Below are 23,358 nucleotides of genomic sequence, written 5' to 3'. Positions count from 1 at the left end.
AATTTTAAAATCAATTATTGTATTGTAAATAAGCCGTAGTCACTTGTTTACATTTATTAGTTTTATAAGGCTTAGTATTTTCCGTTACTAGTATTTATATGATAAAGAATCGATTAATGATTTTGTATCACACTAGTGCCGATAAATTGTTTACCATTATCGGCGTGCTAAGTCAATGTTTTTGAGCCTAAAGAACAACAAATATCAAACCAATTACAACACTACAACAACATACAGTGAGCACCGCACTAAAACATATTATTACACAACTAAAAATTGTGAATTTAGTTTGTATGAGTCGTCTTAAGCAGTAGGTTCATAAAAGCTATATTAGGTACTACGCCTTAATTGACAATACTCTAAAAAATCACATAATTTTATACGGAAATTTTGATAACAAATACACAAACTATCTAACTTCATAATGGAGATTTCTAAACTTATTTCAAGAGGAAAAATATTTAGCCCGAAATGACCCGAACCAGCCCGAAAGCCCGCATGGACCAAGTTTGGGCCTATAAAATAGGCTCGTACTTGTAGCCCGACTCAACCCGCACACTTGGGCTTATTTTAATGCTTAGGCCCGGCCCATGATCACCTCTATGTGCAATATTTAGCCCGAAATTACCCAAACCAGCCTGAAAGCCCACTTGGGCCAGGTTTGGGCCTATAAAATAGGCCCGCACTTGTAACCCAATCCAACCCACACACTTGGGCTTATTTTAATGCTTGGGCCCGGCCCATGATCACCTCTATGTGCAATCTCCTCTGTCTAAGCCTATTAGTCTAAAAAAAGTGAATGCTCCTCGTGGCTTCCCGTGAAATGTTAGATGCATGCAAATTCTCAAAGGTGAGTCTTTAATGAACTAACGGCAGGTAGTGAAAGCTGATGAATTCGAGCGCCATGCTGGGTGCCAGACCAAACACCCAAATTATCGTATCAATTTTGAGAATGGAAAGACGATATATGGTGTTGTTCAGAAACTGAGTAGTACTCCTGATTACATGTTATCTGGATAGATTGAGACTGCTACTGGTTCGCCTATTAATCAAAATGCCTTCTCTGCTTGGAAAGGTTCTCTGCTAATCCATTGTAGAACAGGCTTCTGTATTAATCTAACACAAACTGTGAATGAAGTCGACAAGCAATATCTATGATGTGCTCTAGAACAAGCCATGGTGCGTGTAGTAAAAGCTTAAACCAAGTTTTCTTATAAATTAGAAATAATCTTTCGCACACTAAAACAAAAGAATGATGGTAGTATTAAATATTACAAGCATCCATCAATGAAGTCACCATAATCAAACCCTACTGTTACGTGCACACAATGCCACTTAGCTAACCTTGTCTGATGAACTTCGTCACTTCTTAAGAGCCACAGCAAGCTGATTTAGCAGGGGCTGAGTTGCCATCCTGTTGGTCTACACGTCCAATTGTAATTGGGCCTTGAGCCTGTAGTCAACATTGGTAATAAGGAGCCGATAACTGTAAGACAAATAATAATGGCTAGCAAATTCGGAGATCAATTGACTTACCTCTTGCCTGGTATCGGAATCTGCCAGCCTTTGCTTTATGTCCCTGCCTATCGAAAAGAAGACCTCCTCAACATTTAGATTCGTCCTTGCACTCTGAAGAACAAAAATTCTTTGATCAGAATTTTACAATAGACACCATATTTTAGAGCTAAAAGAGGATAATACTATTTGTGGCTGACTGTAGTAATCAGAGTTTTGATTTACCTATGTTTCCGTTGTGTTATTTAATATACTCCCTTTACCCTGATAAATTGTCTATTTTACTCGGGGGTTAACTCAAATATTCCCAACGTTGACGGATATATTTTTCACAGTAAACAATAATTATTACTTTTCTGAAAATGATAACATGAAAACAGTTCTTTGATAACTAAACAATCAAAGACAACCACTCACAGTCTCAAAGAATTTAATTCCATACTCATCAGCTAGTGCTTGGCCTTTAGCTCTCGGGACAGCCTGTAAAATATAAAGCAGAAAATCAGTAACATTGAATGCATTCCTGGCTGCCAAAGCGGTTCGAGCTTAAATGGATCATGTCATGTCAGTATGTCATAGCTGTTATTAGTACATAGTACATCCTTACCCTTCTACTCTCATCCATATCAGCTTTGTTCCCTACCAATATCTTGTTAACATTGTCGGAAGCATGCTGCTCAATGTTCCGTATCCAGTTTCTGATATCTGACGAGAGCAAAAACAAGTTACATGAAAGAACAGAAATGCTGCTCTTTAGCAAAATAGCGACTCTCTAAACTAAATTGTGGGCCTTGTGACCATTAATCAGCCTCCTGTTTTTAACGCAGAATAACTAAATAAAATGAGCTATGGTAGATTGATAGGACTATGCGTCTTAGGTCATTAACTAACTGATAACAGCGTAGGATAATATAGAATCAGATTGCATTACTGAAAGAATCCAACGAAAAGAGAATTACTGTTGAATGACGATTCATCAGTAACATCGTACACCAGAAGAATACCCATAGCTCCTCGATAATAAGCTGAAACAAAGATATGGTGGTCAATCACAGAGGTTTGCCTTCGTTGCAACCACAGTTATAATAAAAACAACCACAGAATGATTGTATACGAATATCAATAATTACAAAGAAGATAATACTCGAAACCAACCAAGACTTCCTATTAGATGATTCAAAAACTGTGTATAAAAATAGTGTTTGGAAAAGCATTGCTTCGCAGACTTAGTGTTACAAATAGTAAAATTTACTCTGCAATATGAAATGGCTAACAAAATGAACGCCCGACCTGTGGGTAGTATAACGACAATGGAAAACAGAAGAATTACCAGTTGTGATGGTTCTAAATCGTTCCTGACCAGCAGTATCCCAAATCTGAAGCTTAATCCTCCTTCCATCGAGCTCTATGGTTCGGATCTTAAAATCGATACTGAAAGAGTAGATAAGCACTAATGAATGACGACATTTTTAACTACAAAAAAAAAATCGAAACCACGTATTCAATCAAGCATGAGACCTACTACCTACTACCTACCCAATGGTGGTAATAAAATTTGTTGTGAAGGTACCATCAGAGAATCGCAGGAGGAGGCAACTCTTACCCACACCTGCAAATCCACCCAGCTTCACCGTTAATTTTGAGCATTTTGGATACACAAAAGATCAACAGTTCCTTTATGGAATATAAGAAAAACCATTGAAAATATGAGAAGGAAGATGAAAGATAGATAATAATCAGCTGCTATAACTGAAAAGGTACGGAAAGCCAAATATGATATACTGCGTAATTAAACATGAACTGCCAAACAAAGGAACAGTAAATCAGAATCAAGCGCTTTGTGAGCCTGCATATTCAGCTTGTGTTGTAGGAGCTCACAAGTCACAAGCCTACTATCATTATCAGTTTTGGACGCTCACAAAAGAAACAAACTACTCTAGTCACACATTAATTCATTCTTAGTTTAGCTATGATTGAGCTGTGTTCCTCGTCACAAACCAACAAAATGTCCGCTTCAACCAATTATATCACTTCTACATTCAGACCAACATAATGTCCGCTTCAATCAATTATATCACTTCTGCATTCAGACCAACAAAATGTCCGCTTCAATCAATTATATCACTTTTACATTCAGACCAACATAATGTCCCCTTCAATCAATTATATCACTTCTACATTCAGCTACCATAACTAAATTACCCGGGCATCTTTACAGGCGACTCTCAACTCACAACATACCAAACGATTTCATAAATTATCAATAAAATAAAGTTGTAAAGTAAAAAAGCATTCGTCCTGAGGACAGCTAAATCATCAATCATCAATTAATTATATGTGCACTCCAAATCAACAATGTACTCCCTCGGTTCCAATCATTATATCAAAATAATCCTCGCAAACAAATGAACAAGACGGAGGGAGTAATTCATAACATTGTGAGGTGTTTGGATTACGAAACCCTCACAAAGTCACAATGACATATAAAAATATAAAGCTGGCACGATCAAACGATGTCCAATATATAAATTAAACAAATCAATCAATCAATCAATCAATCAATCAAAGATCTACAACAATAAAAACAAAGGTAAAAAACAAATACAAGAAAAATAGATAAAAGGCATACATACCGCTGTCGCCAATAAGAAGAAGCTTGATGAGATAATCATAATCAGCTCTCGCCCTCGCTGGTGGAGCAGCCATTAATATTAATTAATTAATTAATCAGCCGTTGAAAACCCTAGATATTCGTAATGTTTCCTATACATACAATTCAATTCAATTCAAATTCAAATTCAAATCAAATAATAAACGCGAAAATTAACCAGAACAATATCAATATATAGAGAGAAAGAAAAAAGAGGAAAAATAAGGAAGGAAATATGATTGGAAATAAATAAAAAAATAGGAAATTAGTTTTTTTAAAAATATAGAAAGATTCGAAAAGTGAGAAAAATACTTGATTTCCCCGGATATTTTCGATGTTGTTGATTTTGGAGAGATATTTCAAAGAGGAGGAAGGCAACTGCCAACTAGGTTGCACCAAAACGGACACGGACACGACACGACACGGACACGTGACACGGCATCCCATGAAATTTAGGACACGAGACACGGCATTTAAATTTAATAAAATATATATTCTATAGTTATATATGTGTGATTTTATTTTTGAAAAAGTATTTTAAATTTAAATAAGTGAAAGTAAAACTTACGTTAATTATAACTCATTCTCATTTTCCAAAACCAAAACCAACTTATAATCAGTCTATTTCGACATCTCATTACTAGTCTAAATAACATCATTTGTCTCCAATTCAACTTATTTCCCCACCAAATTTAACCATATAACAACTCTCGTCATTTAACTTAAATTCAACTTGATTCCGTTTGGAGGCCAGGTGTGTCCAAATACCATGGACACGGCTCAAAATACCATGGACACGTGTCGGACACGTGCCGAAACAAAAGATGAAAGTTAGACATGGCTTTACAAGTGTCCGACACGTTTTGACGTGTGTACGATGAGTGTCGTGTCCGACACGGGTGTCCGACACGGGAACACCGATTAGGAGGAGTGTCCGTGCAACCTAGACTGCCAAGTATATATGCACAACTAGGGATGACAATTTCACCCGCATCCATCAAAACCCGATCCACCCGATCCGAAAAGATGGATGAAAACCCGATTTAAATGGATGATGGATGGATGACGGATGAAACGGATGATGGATGACAGATGGGTTGGATGAAGAAATTCCATCCGCCATCCATCCATCACCCGATTTTATTATTTTTTATTTAATTTTTTTTACATATAACACATTATTAAGATATAAAATATTTAAATTTTCATATTTTTCTACTCTCAATATAAATATTTTGTGAACCTAACCACTAGAAAGTTAAACTAAAATAGTTATCTAACTTTATTTTTGTAGAGAAAAAAAAAATCATTATTTTTTTTAACTTGAAATATATAAATACACAACACCCGTTTATCACCCGATCCACCCGTTTCATCCATGGATGATAGATGGATGGATGACGGATGATATGTTTCACGGATGACGGACGGGTTGGATGAGATTTTAAAAGGACGGATGGATGACGGATGAGGCTTCACCCGACCCGAACCCGATCCATTGACATTCCTATGCAGAACGCAATATCCCAAAACACAAAATCAACCCCATTTCCTTTAACACAAATTCTTATTTCAGACCGCCATATCCGTCTGAAATTGTCAGACGAATACCATTTTCTCTCACAAAAAACCCATTTAGGGTGTGAGTGGGAAAGCACATGGGGTGTCCCACCACCCATGTGCTTCTCACTTGTGAGAGGTCTTATTGCGGTCTGAAATAAGGCGGTCTAAAACAAGACAGACTATTCCTTTAAACATTTCAATTTATAATTCAACTAGTTTTAAACCCGTGCAAAATTGCACGGGTATGTATTTGGGCCGGTATTAATGTTTTTGGATGAATTTTTTTTATTTGCATTTCTATTGTAATTATATAGTTGGTCTAAATCAGCGATCTATATAACCTCTAATGTAACCCTAACTTCCCCACTATTGCCATTAAGCCACATGCCCACAAATGCACTCCTTGCAAACTGCTGTAACTGTTGCCATCACTTAATTAACTACACATGCCATTATGTCAGCATAACTGATTATCTGATTTCATGCAGTTTACGATTTGAAGTTTGACGGTTCAAGTGTATTTAACATGACGATATTAATGTTGCCTATAAAACGTACTTGTCGAAGTAGAAATTACTCGGTAACCTATAATTATCATCTTCCGAGTTCCGAGTGCGTGATTGATAGTAAAGTTGCCATAAGTTTTGCTCTAAGTAAATAAATCTTCGGTGATGAACGACTTTCTGTACAGATCTGAAAGGATTATTTAAAAAAAAACATATGTTAACGTTTTACAATTGTGTCATTACCGTGTTATATTTAAAAAAAATGTTTTTAAGAACAATTTTGAATCATTTGTCTTATAATTTTTTAAAATTGGTAAATTTAAATATTTCAATAAATTTATAAATTTATTTTGTTTTTTTAACGAAATAAAATATTTAATTTAGCTTTAAATGCTTGTTGGAGTGTAAATTTACTTTGTAGCCTATCATTGTCACTTACCATTTTCGGTGTACGCGGCTGGTAGAAAAATTTATTTTATTTTTAAAAATATATCGTACTATCTAGTTTTAAAAATTATGCAAGTTATGTAATTTATTCGCATTATATGTAATTCATTCCCGTAATTAAATGTAATTTATTCTCGTAATTTTATTATTATGTAATTTTTTTATTAATTATGTAATTCTTTCCGATTATTTGTAATTAATTTCATTTATTCCGATTTTTAATGCATTCCGCTTATATGCAATTAATTTCATTTATTCCAGTTGTATAAAATTATTTCATAGAATTTTTTCTAAGACGGAAATTGTCGCATGTTTGTATTGTCGGACGATTTAAAGAACTAATTTCTTTGCACACCAACGGGTCCCACCATAACCTGAATTTCCAAAAAAAAAAAGAAAAAAAAGTTGTACAAATGACGTGGCGCATCCTGCATTCAGTATTGTCTTCTGAATTAATAAAGATAAGATTTACTTTACAATTTATTTACATTTTATTCCTTATTCTTCATTTGCAAGTTTTTCTATTAACAAGTTAATTTCATTTTTTGCATTACTTTTATTCATTCGTCATTAGATCATTTATATTATGTCTGATTCATTCGTCATTAGATCATTTACATTATGTCCGAGTAATTTCCTTGGTCTAGAGATTAAGGAAGTCCTGCTAAATAACTAATCACAAATGTTAAAATGAGATGTCACGATAATAAAATAGTTTATAGTTCTATAACATGTTTGCATTATATTGTTTAATCTTTGGTTATTGACCGTAATCGTGGATTAAGTTTGTTAATTCATTCTAAAAGTCGAGAGGCACGGAATTGAATTACACTAAGCATGTGTAGTAGGACGACCTAGTCATAACGAGAGTTCTCTAGGACCCGGTCTATGATTGACACTAATATCGAGAGGTGGGTGTCTTTAGCCTAAACAATTTATCATTATCAATGCATTTCTAAATTAACATATCGAGAGGTTTGAAATACTATTCTATACAACCAGACTAGACACTTATATAGCACAAAGAACCCTGAAGATGGCAATGTTTTGCATTAACAACCTCAAAAGCCAACTCATACCGACATATTTGTCTAGGTGAATCGATCACTTGTTGAAATGCATACACCCAAAATAGTATGTGTGTCTACTGTTGTTCTGTACAGAAGCTTGTCACAGAGAGCAGTTACAGCATAGAGGCATGCCAAGAGTACGACACAAATGTCAACTTTAACAAGTGATGTTCCGAAAACATCCAGTTTAGTAAGGAACATATAATTTGAAAAACACCATGTAAAGAGACATTACTAAAGATCATCAAATGGCTAAATCAACAATACAACATTAACCTAATGTCTCAAACGATCTAATCTATGACAGGATAGGGGGGTTGTTATTAGGATGTACAACCTTCGCTTAATTTTTCCAACACAAAGGGGTGTCTTGAAAGACAAAAAAGCACAATATTGTACTGCCCTTGCGGCTCATTTGATACCAAGCAAAAATAAAGACCAAAAAAACAACGTAGAGAGTATTACATAAAGACGGTCAAGAGTCTTGGTTAATCACTTGAATTACCATCATCTGCATTTTCACGTTCGCTCACAAATTTTTCTATAAGCCTCTTACTCTCGCCATCAAGAACTGATTACCTTGTTGAATCACCATCAGTCAGACCATCATTAAGCACAGGATCAGAATTGCAGAGAACTAGAGCGACACCTGAACCGGAAACACATATATGGGATTAGAAAAGCCTCGAGAATGAATAAGTGTAAAGATATAATGATAAAATGAACACCAAAAAAAAGAGAAAGAAGCCAAGAATACAACAAGGAATGCAAAAAAGGACACTTGAATGCAATGGAGGATGCAAAAAAGTTGTTGATGGGATCCTTGTAGGTATTTAAATTTTAAAGTATATGCACACAAAGTTTACACTATTCCACCCCTCGTATGCTATATTAACGATATTGCAGCTACAAATGCTCAACCGAAATCCCAGTGATCTTGGTTGTTTAGATTAGTCTTTGTGCATATCTTTTATTCCTTAATTTGTGTATTTTGTTACCTACTTTTCCTCATAGTCTTTAGGTTGTTCTCTATCTCTTGTACTATATATTCTCATGTACTGTATACTCGATATTCATTAATTCAATACATACTTTACATGGTATCAACTCCGATATCGATCCTAACCACTACTCTCATTCTCGCTGTACTTGGCTTTCGATCAACCATGGAAACCAACTCCAACACCCTCATTCCCAACAATGACGAACCCAACAAACCCCTTCTCTCCATCTCGTTTCCTACTTGCACCAAACTCACCCCGACAACCTATCGTTCATGGCGTTTTCAAATCACCCGTCTCCTCCAAGGATTCGGTCTCTTCTGTTTCCTTGATGGAACCACCACACCTCCACCAAAAACAACAACCCCTGCCGCCACTGAGACCAAGCCGAACCCAGACCCTGTACCAAATCCGGTATACAATACGTGGTTCAAACAAGATCAATTGATTCTTGGTGCACTCGCTGGCACACTTCATGACACGGTTGCACCAATAATCCTTGATTGCACCACATCCCACGATGCCTGGAACCTCCTAGCATCGACCTACGCTAACCCTTCTCGTGGTCACATACTACAATTAAAAGACCGCCTCAAAAACATCACCCTCGGTGACAAATCCATTACGGACTATATGCTCGCCATCAAAACATGTGCCGCAAACCTTGCCCAACTAGGTAAACCCGTTGACAGTGAGGACATCACCACCCAAATCCTTGATGGACTCGATCAAAATCTTTACAAACCCGTCATCGACGCCGTTCGTGCTCGTGACGTACCCATCACCTTTGAAGCTCTCCATGAGAAGCTTATTAACCATGAACTCATCATCAGTAAACAACCCAATCCTACACCATTTACACCCTCGGCACACGCTGCTTCCAGCCGTCCCTACACCTATTCCACACCACGTTACTCAACCCATCAAAACCAGTCTCGACCCATGTACCATGCACCCAACCCAACCACGAACTCGTCACCTCGTTATCAATCCCAAAATCAAACCCAATCTCAGGCCCCAAAACCCTTCCTAGGCCGTTGTCAATACTGTCGCGGAAAGGGTCATGTCATTAGCGATTGTCCCGATTTTAAACGAGACTACCCTAATGTAACATTCCCTCCTCCCAACCCACGGCAAACCCGACCCTATGCCCATACCGCTACTGCCTCCTCCACCCCTTCCTCGTCCTATCTCATTGACAGTGGTGCTTCTCACCATGTTGTTGATGACCTCACCAACCTCTCGCTCCATGCCCCTTACGACGGACCTGATGATATCGTAATCGGGGATGGCTCCTCTCTTCAAATTACCCATCATGGTTCTTTTTCTATTAACTCTCTTCTTTTCAATAATGTTTTAGTTGTCCCTAATATTTCTCGTAAATTGCTTTCCGTCTCTCAATTTTGCACAGACAATAATGCCTATGCCTTGTTCTCACCTAGCTCTATTTGTTTCAAGGCCATATCGACGGGACAAATACTCCTTCAGGGACACTTCCGTGACGGAACTTACGAATGGCAACCATCGTCCTCATCAACCCACGCCTATTCCGCAACCTCCAGCTCTTGGCATCACCGTCTCGGCCACCCATCAAATGCAACCCTCAAATTATTAAATTCTAAATTTAATTTCCGCATTTCTGATTTTTCTTATTGTACTTCGTGCTTAATGAATAAAAGCCAAAAGCTCCCTTTTTTTGTTTCGACTTTAACCTCAACCGCGCCTCTTGACATCGTCTATTCGGATGTTTGGACCGCACCAATCATTTCTCATGACAAGTTCAAATACTACATCATCTTTGTCGACCATTATAGTCATTACTTCTGGTTATATCCGATTAAAAATAAATCCGACACCCGCACCATATTTCATCAGTTTAAATCCATCGTCGAAAAATTCTTTAATAAACCTATTAAACAATTTTACTCCGACAATGGCGGAGAATATAAGAAATTAAATCCCGAGCTCCTTAATGATGGCATTACTCATTTAACCTCCCCACCACATACACCCGAACACAATGGTTTTGCCGAACGCCGTCACCGACACATTGTCGAAACCGGCCTTGCTCTTCTTACTCAAGCTCAGCTGCCGACCTCCTTTTGGCCATATGCTTTTTCGACCGCTGCCTACTTAATAAATCGACTCCCTACACCAACTCTTCAAAACAAATCGCCCTATGAAATTCTCCATCATCGACCACCAAATTATCATAAACTCCGCCCCTTCGGCTGCCTTTGTTTTCCATGGTTACGACCTTACACTGCTCACAAAATGGAGCATCGCTCCAAACCCTGCATTTTTGTGGGTTATTCCACGACCCAGAGCGCTTATCTTTGCTACGACCCATCATCTTCAAAATTGTTCACATCTCGCCATGTTCGATTCGTCGAATCCGAGTTCCCATACCCTACCCTCTCTAAAACCACCTCATCGACCACTCCCACGACTGACCACTGGTGCACCCTATCCCTCCCCATCCTTGACCTCACCCTACCTCACACCACGCCCACTCCCTCTGACCCCGAACAGCCACCCCCATCACCTCAGCAACCCCCTCCTTCACCTCCTTCACCGAATCCTCCCACTCCCATTACCATCTCTCCCTCACCATCCCCGTCACTATCACCCTCACCACCCCCACCACCCCCACCACCTCCTCCACCTTCACACCGTGTTGCTACTCGCCTTTCCCACAACATTATCAAACCTAATCCGCGCTACGCCAAAACTGCCGTCTCACCCATAACCCATACAACCCCCACTACCACCAAACAAGCTCTCATAGATCCTCGCTGGAGAGCCGCCATGATAGATGAATACCAAGCCCTTTGTCGAAATCAAACCTGGACCCTAGTTCCTAGCTCTCAAGCCCACAATGTTATTGGTTGCAAATGGGTTTTTCGTGTTAAGTACAACCCGGATGGGAGCCTCAAACAACATAAGGCTCGTTTGGTTGCAAAAGGATTCCTTCAGCGACCCGGTATTGATTACTCGGAAACCATCAGTCCGGTAATCAAACCTACCACCATACGACTCGTTCTCACCATTGCCGTCACTCAACATTGGCATCTTCACCAAATTGATGTCAACAACGCGTTTCTTCAAGGCACGCTTACTGACACCGTGTTCATGACACAACCATCAGGTTTCGTCGACCCGGATAAACCCGACTATGTCTGTAAGTTGCAAAAAGCCCTCTATGGTCTTAAACAAGCCCCGAGAGCCTGGTATACCGAGCTCAAATCCTATTTAATTACTTATGGTTTCACAAACTCCATATCCGACCCTTCCCTTTTTATTCTTAAAACGACCACCACCACCATCTTAGTTCTTGTTTATGTTGACGATATAATCGTCACCGGACCAAATAAACATCACGTTCAAACCTTCATCAACCACATTGCCACGAAATTTTCGCTAAAAGACCTAGGCCCGCTATCCTTCTTCCTCGGTGTTGAAGTCACTCCAACCAAATCGGGACTTCATCTCAACCAAACTAAATACCTATCTGACTTACTTCACAAATATAATTTTCACGAGTGCAACCCTGCTTCCACTCCTATGCTACCACATCCACCTCTCACTGCCGAACCATCCCAACCTATTCATGAGCAGACTGACTATCGAGCAATCATCGGTAGTCTTCAGTACCTCTCATTAACTCGTCCTGACATTGCATACTCCGTCAATAAGCTTGCCCAGTTCTTAACCCACCCCACTGTTCTTCATTGGACAGCCTTAAAGCGGCTCTTACGCTACCTTCGTGGTACCCTTCACCTTGGCATTCATCTTACCAATTCGACCCCTCTTCGTCTTCATGCTTACTGTGACGCAGATTGGGGTGGTGACACCTCGGATTATATATCTACTTCGGGCTACCTTGTTTATCTTGGCTCAAATCCCATAAGCTGGTCCTCTCGCAAGCAGCGGGCCCTTTCCCTGTCCTCTACTGAAGCCGAGTTCAGGGCAGTAGCTGCCACGACCTCCGAACTTTTATGGCTCACTTCTCTTCTACAGGAGCTTGGCATTCGTGTTCCTCAGTCCCCCGCCATCTATTGTGACAATTTGTCTGCTACTCATTACTCCGCCAATCCTGTTTTTCACTCCCGAATGAAGCACTTGGCATTCGCGTGCAACACATTAATGGCAGCAATCAATTAGCCGATACACTTACCAAGCCATTACATAAACCACGATTTCTTGAGCTGTCATCCAAGATTGGTCTTCGTCTCCGACTGTCCATCTTGAGCGGGAGTATTAACGATATTGCAGCTACAAATGCTCAACCGAAATCCCAGTGATCTTGGTTGTTTAGATTAGTCTTTGTGCATATCTTTTGTTCCTTAATTTGTGTATTTTGTTACCTACTTTTCCTCATAGTCTTTAGGTTGTTCTCTATCTCTTGTACTATATATTCTCATGTACTGTATACTCGATATTCATTAGTTCAATACATACTTTACATGCTATACTACGTATAATATGTACAACCCTATGCGCCGAGCATAACGTGCATATTACCGTTTCCAACCACTCTATCCCAAACATCCAGCAAAAGTAAAATTAAGTGATCCACAAATAGGTAGTCAAGCCATGCCACAAATTAAATGAGCAGTATGGCTAGAATAAATCAAACATCCCCCAAAACATTAGGCTGTAAATCTAAGTTTACGAGTAGTCCACTTATACTGCAATTGAAGCACAGCCGCACCATCTATAAGAGCCGCAAAACTAACAGATACAGGTCACACAAAAATAGCATGAAAGGAACAACAGAAACACAGATAAAAGAACTTAGATGCAGAATACCTTCGGGTGTGCATCTCCTTCCGAAGTTCTGCATTCCGACATAGTTAGCTTTGACGGCGCTATTATTGTAAACCAAGAGTGTGGGGAGATTACGATCAGGGTAATTAGGAATACAATCTGTAGATATAATTTTGACAAACTTTGTTGCTGGGTATCGTCTTGCCAGCTCCTCCAGACAATTCAGGAGTAAGTCACAAGCAGCACATCTGACAAAATTTAAGTACAAATCAATGGTCCAAACTCCAAACAAAGTAAGGAGTAATAACATATGAACAATTAGAACCTTTAATTGAGAGATTTCATCGAGGGGAGTTGATTTCAGTAATCCACCCCAAAAACATCCTCACGAATTCCTATTAATAAGAGAAATCACACAACTCAACAAGCTGATTGTTGACTTCACACAATCCTCTTACTAGAAAATGTAAATTAAAAATTGGTATTTGGAAATGTTTGTGCAAAAGGTAGGCAGCTTGAAGTTATTTAAAACGGTACACTAGCGATTATACCAAATAATCAAATATACAGCATTGTACTGCAATTTTTAAAATGAAGAATTCACATTTTATTATTATACGTCATATTCCTAGGACATAGTCCTACACATGTACTACGAGTTAGGACCTAAACATACTGAGAATATTTCATCTGATTGCAGAAATGTAATTCTATAAGTGCAGTGCTAATGTGCTATCTCACAGCTGTCTAAGTCTTAACACAATGCACCAATAGCCCACTTTGCACAGTTACAGCAACAATAACATTCTATCAGTGCCACAATGTCTCCCGCCAATGAGGTAGGGAGGATGGGGTGGAAGTAGGCATCATTAGGCTTACCCCTGTGATTACAAATAAGAGGCCATTTTTCCATGACCGTAATGCAAAATTGCAAACCAGGGTTACAAGGAATGAATTCCTTTTCACTGCAAAAAAAAAAAGCAAAACTACCTTAATGAGCCATTTTGCTTAATTCCATGTGTCCATCATAAACAGAACCTAGAAATTGTTAAATTTTTTGCTCTATTGGAATAGGAAAATCACCCACATTATACCAAAGTCAGACACGTGTTTTTTATCCGTAGTGATATGATTCCCCACTAGGCACTAGCCAATTAGAACTTTTTAATCGATGTGTATTGTAATTTTATGTTGCCAGTTTTCATAATTTGTAATGAGGGGATCACATGTTATAAAAGTAAAAGTGGACAGGCAAAGCTTTGTGCTATCCTACAGACAGACATGTGGGGAGGTAGGTAACTAGGTAGATAGATAATAAGAAAAATTGAATTGGTATGTCAAGCTACCAACTTTCTTAGTTTTTATCGGATTGAAGCATGGAACGACTGAACAATGATACAATGCAATGGAGCTATGAACATATACATGGTACATTGAGTGCCAGCAATCAAGATAGGGAACAGATGGCAGATAGATAGGTAAATTGAATTGGTATGCCAAGTTACCAACTTTCTTAGTCATATCAGATTGAAGCACTGAACCACAAAACAGTGATACAATGCAGCGGAACTATGGAACTATAAATGGTAGATTGAGTGTCATCAATCGACCTTCCTATGATACACATAATCGGCTAAAAGTATCAAAGAGTTCGACTATTATTCTTTTGACAAACTCTCATACCATTAGTCTAAAATCTAGTGCTCAAGTGTCATAATTCATAAACTAATGTCGGAGAGTCAAGTGTTGTACAAATGTACGAGTCATAACATGAAGAGTCGAGTAACAAAGCCTACATTACCCCCTCAATCCTCCCACTCTAAGGTCAGCACTTCATGTGCACCAAGGCAGTTCATCACCAACATAACGAAACCGATGCAAAAATCACCAGACCTCAGCCTATAGCAGTAGATATCACTCTAAGCTAAGCATATAAGAGAGTCAAAACACAAGCTTCAAACAAAGATCACAACTTTATTATAAAAAGCAGATGAATAAAATCCGACCCGGAAAACGAATTTCGCGACTTTAGCAGCTTGCTTCATCTCCTCCAACCTCTTCCTCCTACATCACATACATAATCAAATCAACAAACCCTAAACACACCAAATCCACACCAATAACTCATAACAAACTGAATCAATTTCATCAAAGGTAAACAAATGATTGGAATGAAGGGATTAATAAATACGAGATACAGTCCGTCAAAGTTTATTTCTCGATAAAAGGGATATGATATAAGAGTTCAGGAATTAATCGAGAAACCCTAGAAATCAAAATAGGATTCCTAAAGATGAAAGGAAATCGAATTGTTGATTTATATTGAATTGAATGTAGATGATTACAGAGAGAAGTTACAGAGAGAATTGTGTTTGTATGATTGATGAATGAATAATGAAATACTATAGAGTTGCTACTTATATACTCTACTTGTAATAACCTGCTGGTAACAGCCTGTAACTGACTTCCCAACAGATTTTCCCGCCACTTCTTCTAACAACCACTTTCTAGCTTGTAACAGCTTTTGACAGCTGGCCACATAACTACCCACTGTGCTATTAATTCCTTTTGACAGAGTGTGCACATATCAATCCATCCCCCTTAACCAACAGCTTGTCCTCAAGCTGCATCCAAATCAAAATTAGGGAACCTTCTCTTGATGTCATCATAAGGCTCCCAAGTAGCATCCTCTTTAGTCGAGTTTGACCATTGGACCAACACATAAACCATAGCTCCTAATCCCTTCTTGACCAACCTTCTACTTAGAACAGCCACAGGTTCAGCTCTGATCTGCTGTAGTTCATCCACCTCTGGCAATGATCTCACCACTGGTGCAAGCCCCTCATGCCTTCTCAACAAAGAAATATGAAAGACTGGGTGAATTTTGGCGTTTGCTGGAAGATCCAATTTGTAAGCTACCTGCCCCACCCTAGCTTTCACAGGAAAAGGTCCAAAAAACTTGGGAGACAACTTGGCACAAGTCCTCTGTACTACAGATTGTTGTCTGTAGGGTTGTAACCTGACATAGACCAAATCACCCACAGCTAACTCCTTCTCCATCCTTCCCTTATCCGCCATCTTCTTCATCCTTTCTTGTGCTCTTTGCAAATGAAACTTTAACATTTTAATACATTCTTCCCTGGCACTTAAGCTCCTATCCACTGCCTCCACCTTACTATCCTTTAAGACATAAGGTATATGTAAGGCTGGATTTTGTCCATACACAATCTCATAAGGGGTACTCTGAGCAGATGTATGAAAATTTGTATTGTACCACCACTCAGCCAATGGAATCCACCTTGCCCATTCTTTAGGTCTTTCACCAGTCATGCACCTCAAATAGGCCTCCAAATACCTATTCACTACCTCCGTTTGCCCATCCGTTTGGGGGTGATAGGCTGTAGACATCAACAAATCCACCTGCTGCAATCTGAACAATTCTTGCCAGAAATTGCTCAAGAACACCTTATCCCTGTCACTTACAATGGACTTGGGCATTCCATGTAACCTGAACACCTGATCAAGGAAAAGTTGTGCCACTGTAGTGGCAGTGAAGGGATGACTGAGCACAAGGAAATGTGCATATTTGCTCAATCTATCCACCACCACTAATATAGTATCTTTGCTCTGAGATTTGGGTAGTCCCTCAATAAAATCCATGGACATGTCTATCCAGATTGCACCTGGGACAGGCAAGGGTTGCAGCAATCCTGATGGTTTTTGCAAAATTGGCTTACACCTCTGGCACACCCCACATTGCCTGATGTAGTTCCTGACTCTTCCCTGCATGTTCTTCCAATAAAACATTCCCTTGAGTCTTTTCAGAGTAGCTTGAACTCCTGAGTGCCCTCCCAAAGGAGAGTCATGTATCAATGTTATAATTTTGCCCCTTAAATTCTCGTCAGCTCCTACCACCAACCTCCCTTTCCTTCTTAACTCGCCATTTTCCCAGGTATATTTTCCCTGATTCCCACCTTCTTCCAATTCCTTAATTATCCTCTGGACATCCACATCTTGTTCCCAACTTCCTTTAATAAGCTCCATTAGATCAGTTTGCAGCTGAGAGACCAACATGGTCATTAGTTGCTGACCTGTCACCATGGATAGAGCATCAACAGCCTTGTTTTCTTCTCCCCTCCTATATCTAATTTCATAATCTAATCCCATCAACTTGGGCAGGCATTTACTCTGAAATGGTGTGGTAATTTTCTGTTCCACCCAATATTTGAGACTGAAATGGTCAGTTTTGATCACAAAGTGCCTACCAGTCAAATAGGGCCTCCATTTCTCCACAGCAAAAACCAAGGCCAACAGCTCCTTCTCATAGGTAGAGTATGATTTAGCTCTTTCTGAAAAAGCCTTGCTAATATAAGCAATAGGATGGCCGTCCTGTGACAGCACAGCCCCCAATCCAACATCTGAGGCATCTGTTTCTACTATAAAACTTTTATTAAAATCTGGAAGAGCCAACACAGGTGCATTAATCATGGTTGTCTTAAGACTCTGAAATGTCTTTGAAGCCTCCTGATTCCATACAAATGCATTCTTCTTCAGCAAATTGGTAATGTAACACCCCCATACTCCGAGTGCCTTACCAGGACCACTCAGGTATGAAGACATCACCATCTCGGTTGCCCGAGGTATGATAATCAAATAGACAAAACAGAAACAACATTTATTATAAGTAATTTAATGAATAAGTACAATCCTCGAAACCAAACTGAAAGTACAATACATTATTCCAAACTATCTGTTCTCAACTGAAATGTAAATAAATACTAAACTACAGCGGAAGACTCTATCGTCATGTCGTGGCCATCCCAGCTATCCCAGTATCATCTCTATACCTGTTCAACATCTGCTCACCATCCCCGAATGGATCACCGCAGGTTTTACAAAACAATACCGGGGTCAGTACTAATCACACAATCAATATAGATAACAACAATAAGACAAACAGACAAATTTGAACCGTCACACACACACATACACCACCAACTCCCATCATCTCAATATCGATGTCCTTTGGACCCATTACGCCGATGGGGGACGCAGCCGTTCCCACCTAAGCCCCGCTCATCGTACGAGCGATAACCCCGTCCATTAATGTGCACATCCCCTTTCGTGGCGGGTTCCACGAAGGGCGAAACTAGGGCGTGAGATCACTCCCGCAAGTGACCCCACTCGGCCGAGAACGCATCTCGAGAGCCACGAAACCAATCACAATCACAATCACAATCACAATCACAATCACAATCATCATATCAAACAACTAATTACAAAGACATCACCAATATCCCATTATGGGACTAATCGAGTAGGAAATCCTACCCGGAAAGCACAACACGCAGACGGTATCTACAAATGTGTCTCAAAACGCCTCTTCTACGAATTCTCCTCCTAACATATAACACATAAAGACTACCAATTACTTACTATTCATAAAATCCCCAAATCCTAAATTAGGGTTTGACCAAACCTAGCAAAACATTATATAAATTACATTAAAAGCTTACCCTCGACGCAAGGAATCCAACGACACGAACTACGATACGAACCGACCGTCTGAACTCCGGGAATTGTCAAGGATGCGATTAGGAAGATGATGATCGCTTTCTCTCTTAAACAGGTTTTAGGTTTTGGTAAAAGTGAATTAAAACAACGACGATTATGTTTAAATACCCTAATCGCATAATTAACAAAACCCGCGAAAAACTCCCGTCAAAGGGACACTTTCGATCGAGTACCCAAGGTACTCGATCGAGTACCTCTACTCGATCGAGTGCTGACTACTCGATCGAGTGCCCAACAGGTCAGAAACTATTTTACTTCGCAACTTACCCTTACTCGACAGAGTAAGGGCTACTCGATAGAGTACCCCAAGACTTATAAATACGGAGTATTACAGGTAAGTGGTTTGCTAAGGATCCCATACCAACGTATAAATTTCTGTAATACCCCGTAAGTCCCAAAACCCTCTCAACTCCTTCACATTAGTGGGTTCAGGCCACTCCACCATGGCTGCAATCTTAGAAGGTTCAGTTGATACCCCATTCTTGGATATGATGTGCCCCAAATACTCCACTTCAGCCGTCCCAAAAGAACACTTGGACATCTTGGCAACCAAATTATGTTTCCTAAGCAGCTCAAAGGTGATTTTGAGGTGCTGCAAATGTTCATCCAGTGTCTTGCTGTAGATGAGGATGTCATCAAAAAACACCAAAATGAATTTTCTGAGGTATGATCTAAATATAGTGTTCATGAGATGTTGAAATGTCGAGGGAGCATTGGTGAGACCAAAAGGCATCACCAAGAACTCATAATGGCCTTCATGAGTTCTAAAGGCCGTTTTCTCAATGTCAGGAGGGTGCATCCTAATTTTGCCAGTACCCAGACCTTAAATCCACTTTGGAAAAGATGCTTGAACCTTGCAATTCATCTAAAAGTTCTTCAATCACTGGTATAGGAAATTTATCTTTGATAGTAGACTTGTTCAACTCTCTGTAATCCACACATAACCGCCATGTACCATCCTTCTTTTTAACCAGCACAATGGGTGAAGAAAAGGGACTCTGACTTGGCCTGACCACCCCATTGTCCAGCATTTCTTGCACTATCTTCTCAATGGCATCTTTTTGGATGACTGGATATCTGTAAGGTCTGACATTCACTGGAGGAACCCCATCCTTCAAATGAATCCTGTGATCCTGCTCTCTATGGGGAGGCAGAGATGTAGGTTCCTTGAAGATATCGTCATAGGATGTCAAGAGTTCCCTGATTCTTTGATCAACAGTGGACTCTTGAATTGTTGCTAACTCTCCTTTATCCACAGGGTAAGCTTTTATAGCAAATAACTGAGCACCTACTTCCTCCTGGGGTAGTTTAGCCACCATATTTTGCATCTGTCTTCCACTCATCCAGTGCAAAGTAGAGGCAGCTTGTGATCCTCTCAACACATGTTTCCTCCCTTGGAATTTAAATTCCATCCTTAGCTTACTGAAATCCCACAACACAGGCCCCAATGACGTGAGCCATTGAATGCCCAACACCATCTCACAGCCCCCTAATGGTACTAACATCACATCAGTGCTAAACTCATGACCTTGCAACTCCCACCTGAACTTTTCACACATTGATTTACTGATAATGGTTTCCCCATTAGCTACAGAAATCATCAAAGGACAAGTACTCTTGGATTTACACCCCAATTTCTTAGCCACGTTAACATCTAGGAAGTTGTGGGTACTCCCAGAGTCAATAAGGATATGCAAAGCATTTCCCCTTACTTTACCCGTTACTCTCATTGTCTGGTAAGTGGTGTTTCCTATTATAGCATTTAGAGAAATAAGTGGGGGCATCTCCTCCAACTCAGCACAACTCTGGTACTCCTGCCCATTCCCCTCACTATCTTCCAATGGCATTTCATCAGACACCACAGTAGTAATCTCAATACTATGCAACTGAGCCCTACACTTATGAGTAGGAGACCACTTTTCATTACAAGTAAAGCACAAATTCTTTGCTCTTCTGTCAGCTACTTCTTTCTCACTTAATCTTGCAGTTGTTATCTTTTTATTTTGGGCCTGATTCCAGGGGGTTTCTGACCAGAAGAAATTTCTTGAAACTGGGAGTTTCTGGTCTGAAATGGTTGGCCAAAACTGGGTTTGGCGACAGGTTTCTCTAGCAAGGGTTTAGATTTCCTCATGAAAGAAGAAATAGTAGCTTCCTGAAGTTTAGCTAATGCAAAAGCATCCATTAAACTCTTTGGTTTGTGCATTCTTACAGTATTTTGTATGTCTGCATCTAAGCCCTTCAGAAAACAACTCAAAGCTTGTTTCTCAGACAAATCTGTTCTATTCAACAACCCATCAAACTGTTCTTGGTATTGTTCTACAGTCCCCTTTTGTCTTAAGTTCATAATTTCAGCCATGGGGTCATCAAAAGAGGTGTTACCAAACCTAGCAACAATGGCGTCTTTATACTCCCCCCAACTAGGCCAATTCCCAAATTCCCGTGTTTTCATTAGTGATTGATGCCATAACAGTGCCTTCCCCTCCAAATGAATCGACACCATTTTTACTTTAATGTTCTCTGAGGTAGAATCAACCTCAAAAAACTGATCACATTTGTAAATCCATCCTAACACATTATCACCATTAAACTTGGGAAATTCTACCCTTGAAAAACGACTGAAATTGGAATTAGAATTGGGGAAATTACCAAAATTAGGGTTTGGGTTATTACCAGGAAATAAAGACCCAATTTGCCCAGAATTTCCAGAATTTTTCTCCAAATTCACAACCCTTGTACTCATTGCAACCAATTGCCCCAAGACTTGCTCAATTCTTGAATTCATGCGATCCATCTTTTCATTTAACCCTGCCGCAATTGAATTGCTGCATTTAGCTCCGCCTTGTCCTGATTATGAATCCTCACAAATTCCCCTAAATTTGCTTCGATATTAACCATGGATTCACCCAAATTCTTCACCTTGTCCTCCATTGACTGGGTAACTTCTTCAATTACATTTTCAGAGTTTCTTGCGTGTTTGGGCGCCATTTTTAATCAAGAGAATCCAGGAAGGATCTCTGATACCACTGATATAAGAGTTCAGGAATTAATCGAGAAACCCTAGAAATCAAAATAGGATTCCTAAAGATGAAAGGAAATCGAATTGTTGATTTATATTGAATTGAATGTAGATGATTACAGAGAGAAGTTACAGAGAGAATTGTGTTTGTATGACTGATGAATGAATAATGAAATACTATAGAGTTGCTACTTATATACTCTACTTGTAACAACTCATTGTAATGACAGAATCGACTTCCCAATGATTTTCCCGCCACTTCTTCTAACAACCACTTTCTAGCTTGTAACAACTTTTGTGTTGCCACATAACTACCCACTTTGTGCTATTAATTCCTTTTGACAAAGTGTGCACATATCAGGATACCAAGTGAATTTTCCGTAAATGTAATAAACCTGTAGTCTTCGAGGAAGCGATCGTCATCGAAATCATCCTCGAGATCTTCAAGTTCATCATGAGTTTTGGAATCGATCCATGATTTATCTTTAGGTAAAGAATCTTCGTCATCGGCCGGAGTAAAATCAGGGGGTTTGAATGCAGGTGGCTTCTCAGGTAAGTTACCGAGTTTACGCTGAATGTCGTCCCACTGTGTTGAAGTTCCTTTTAAGTCCTTGTACACGAAGTGATAATCCGCCATTTTTATTCAACGAAGGTTCTAAAGTAGAAGATTGTTGGTGTTTACGAGGGAACAAAATGGAGAGCTTCTTTGGAAAGAAGAAACAGATCTGGTCACGATATAGTGACACTAATTACTACTCCGTAAATACTAATGTCTAATAAACCTCGTGGATTGATGTATTCAAAGTGTGTGGGCTAACATTTGGCCCAATTTAGATTGCTAAATATCGTCGACATATTACTTCTGGTCGTCGACTTTGTCCCAACATTTTCGATTGGTGCATTGTATTTGTATCCCGTGCAATTTAAATTATCGAGTTATTACTCTTGTACTCCGTATAGATTTTAATTTCTTACGAATATTTTTTTACTTAAAAGCGTGGAAAATGAGCGAGAAACTCACTTGTTGAAGTTAGGGACTAAGTCGGGAAAGTGGGAAGTACGAAGTAATTTGTCGATCATGTTTAACACAACCCGAGCATCAAGCATGTCACCGGTGATCCGAATTTTAATATGTGATTGAAATTACTCTTAATGCCCCCAAGCTGAAATCTGATAATGAATATCTCTCAACTGCGACATCTATTTAAATCGGTTCAATAATTTCTCCTTTCCTCATTAATCGGAA

General features: G+C 39.3%; 2 protein-coding genes across 4 annotated transcripts; both read right to left on the bottom strand.

The window, feature by feature from the left end:
- Window positions 1–1,181: 1,181 nt before the first annotated feature.
- On the bottom strand, window positions 1,182–4,638 carry LOC141617344 (ras-related protein RAB1BV-like). Of its 3 annotated transcripts, none has more exons than XM_074434533.1 (9): window positions 4,478–4,638; window positions 4,149–4,205; window positions 3,052–3,140; window positions 2,846–2,946; window positions 2,475–2,540; window positions 2,123–2,220; window positions 1,933–1,995; window positions 1,537–1,629; window positions 1,182–1,453 (listed from the first exon to the last, which is right to left on the bottom strand). In XM_074434533.1, the coding sequence occupies exons 1-9, from the start codon at window positions 4,610–4,612 to the stop codon at window positions 1,370–1,372; spliced, it is 786 nt and encodes a 261-aa protein (XP_074290634.1). In that variant the 5' UTR covers window positions 4,613–4,638; the 3' UTR covers window positions 1,182–1,369. The 3 variants fall into 3 exon arrangements, with proteins under 3 accessions (XP_074290634.1, XP_074290642.1, XP_074290637.1); XM_074434541.1 differs by having other exon boundaries at window positions 4,149–4,278; window positions 4,478–4,565; XM_074434536.1 differs by having other exon boundaries at window positions 3,052–3,124; window positions 4,149–4,278; window positions 4,478–4,565.
- A 3,606-nt stretch (window positions 4,639–8,244) lies between these two features.
- Window positions 8,245–22,810, bottom strand: LOC141590784 (uncharacterized). Its single transcript, XM_074411345.1, has 6 exons — window positions 22,508–22,810; window positions 15,480–15,586; window positions 14,922–15,057; window positions 14,284–14,487; window positions 13,565–13,770; window positions 8,245–8,400 (listed from the first exon to the last, which is right to left on the bottom strand). The coding sequence occupies exons 1-6, from the start codon at window positions 22,747–22,749 to the stop codon at window positions 8,327–8,329; spliced, it is 969 nt and encodes a 322-aa protein (XP_074267446.1). The 5' UTR covers window positions 22,750–22,810; the 3' UTR covers window positions 8,245–8,326.
- Window positions 22,811–23,358: the final 548 nt, after the last annotated feature.

Source organism: Silene latifolia, chromosome 1 (genome assembly GCF_048544455.1).
Source record: "Silene latifolia isolate original U9 population chromosome 1, ASM4854445v1, whole genome shotgun sequence".
NCBI lineage: Eukaryota > Viridiplantae > Streptophyta > Magnoliopsida > Caryophyllales > Caryophyllaceae > Silene > Silene latifolia.
Note: the sequence above shows the minus strand (reverse complement) of the source record. Positions and strands in the feature narration are given on the sequence as shown.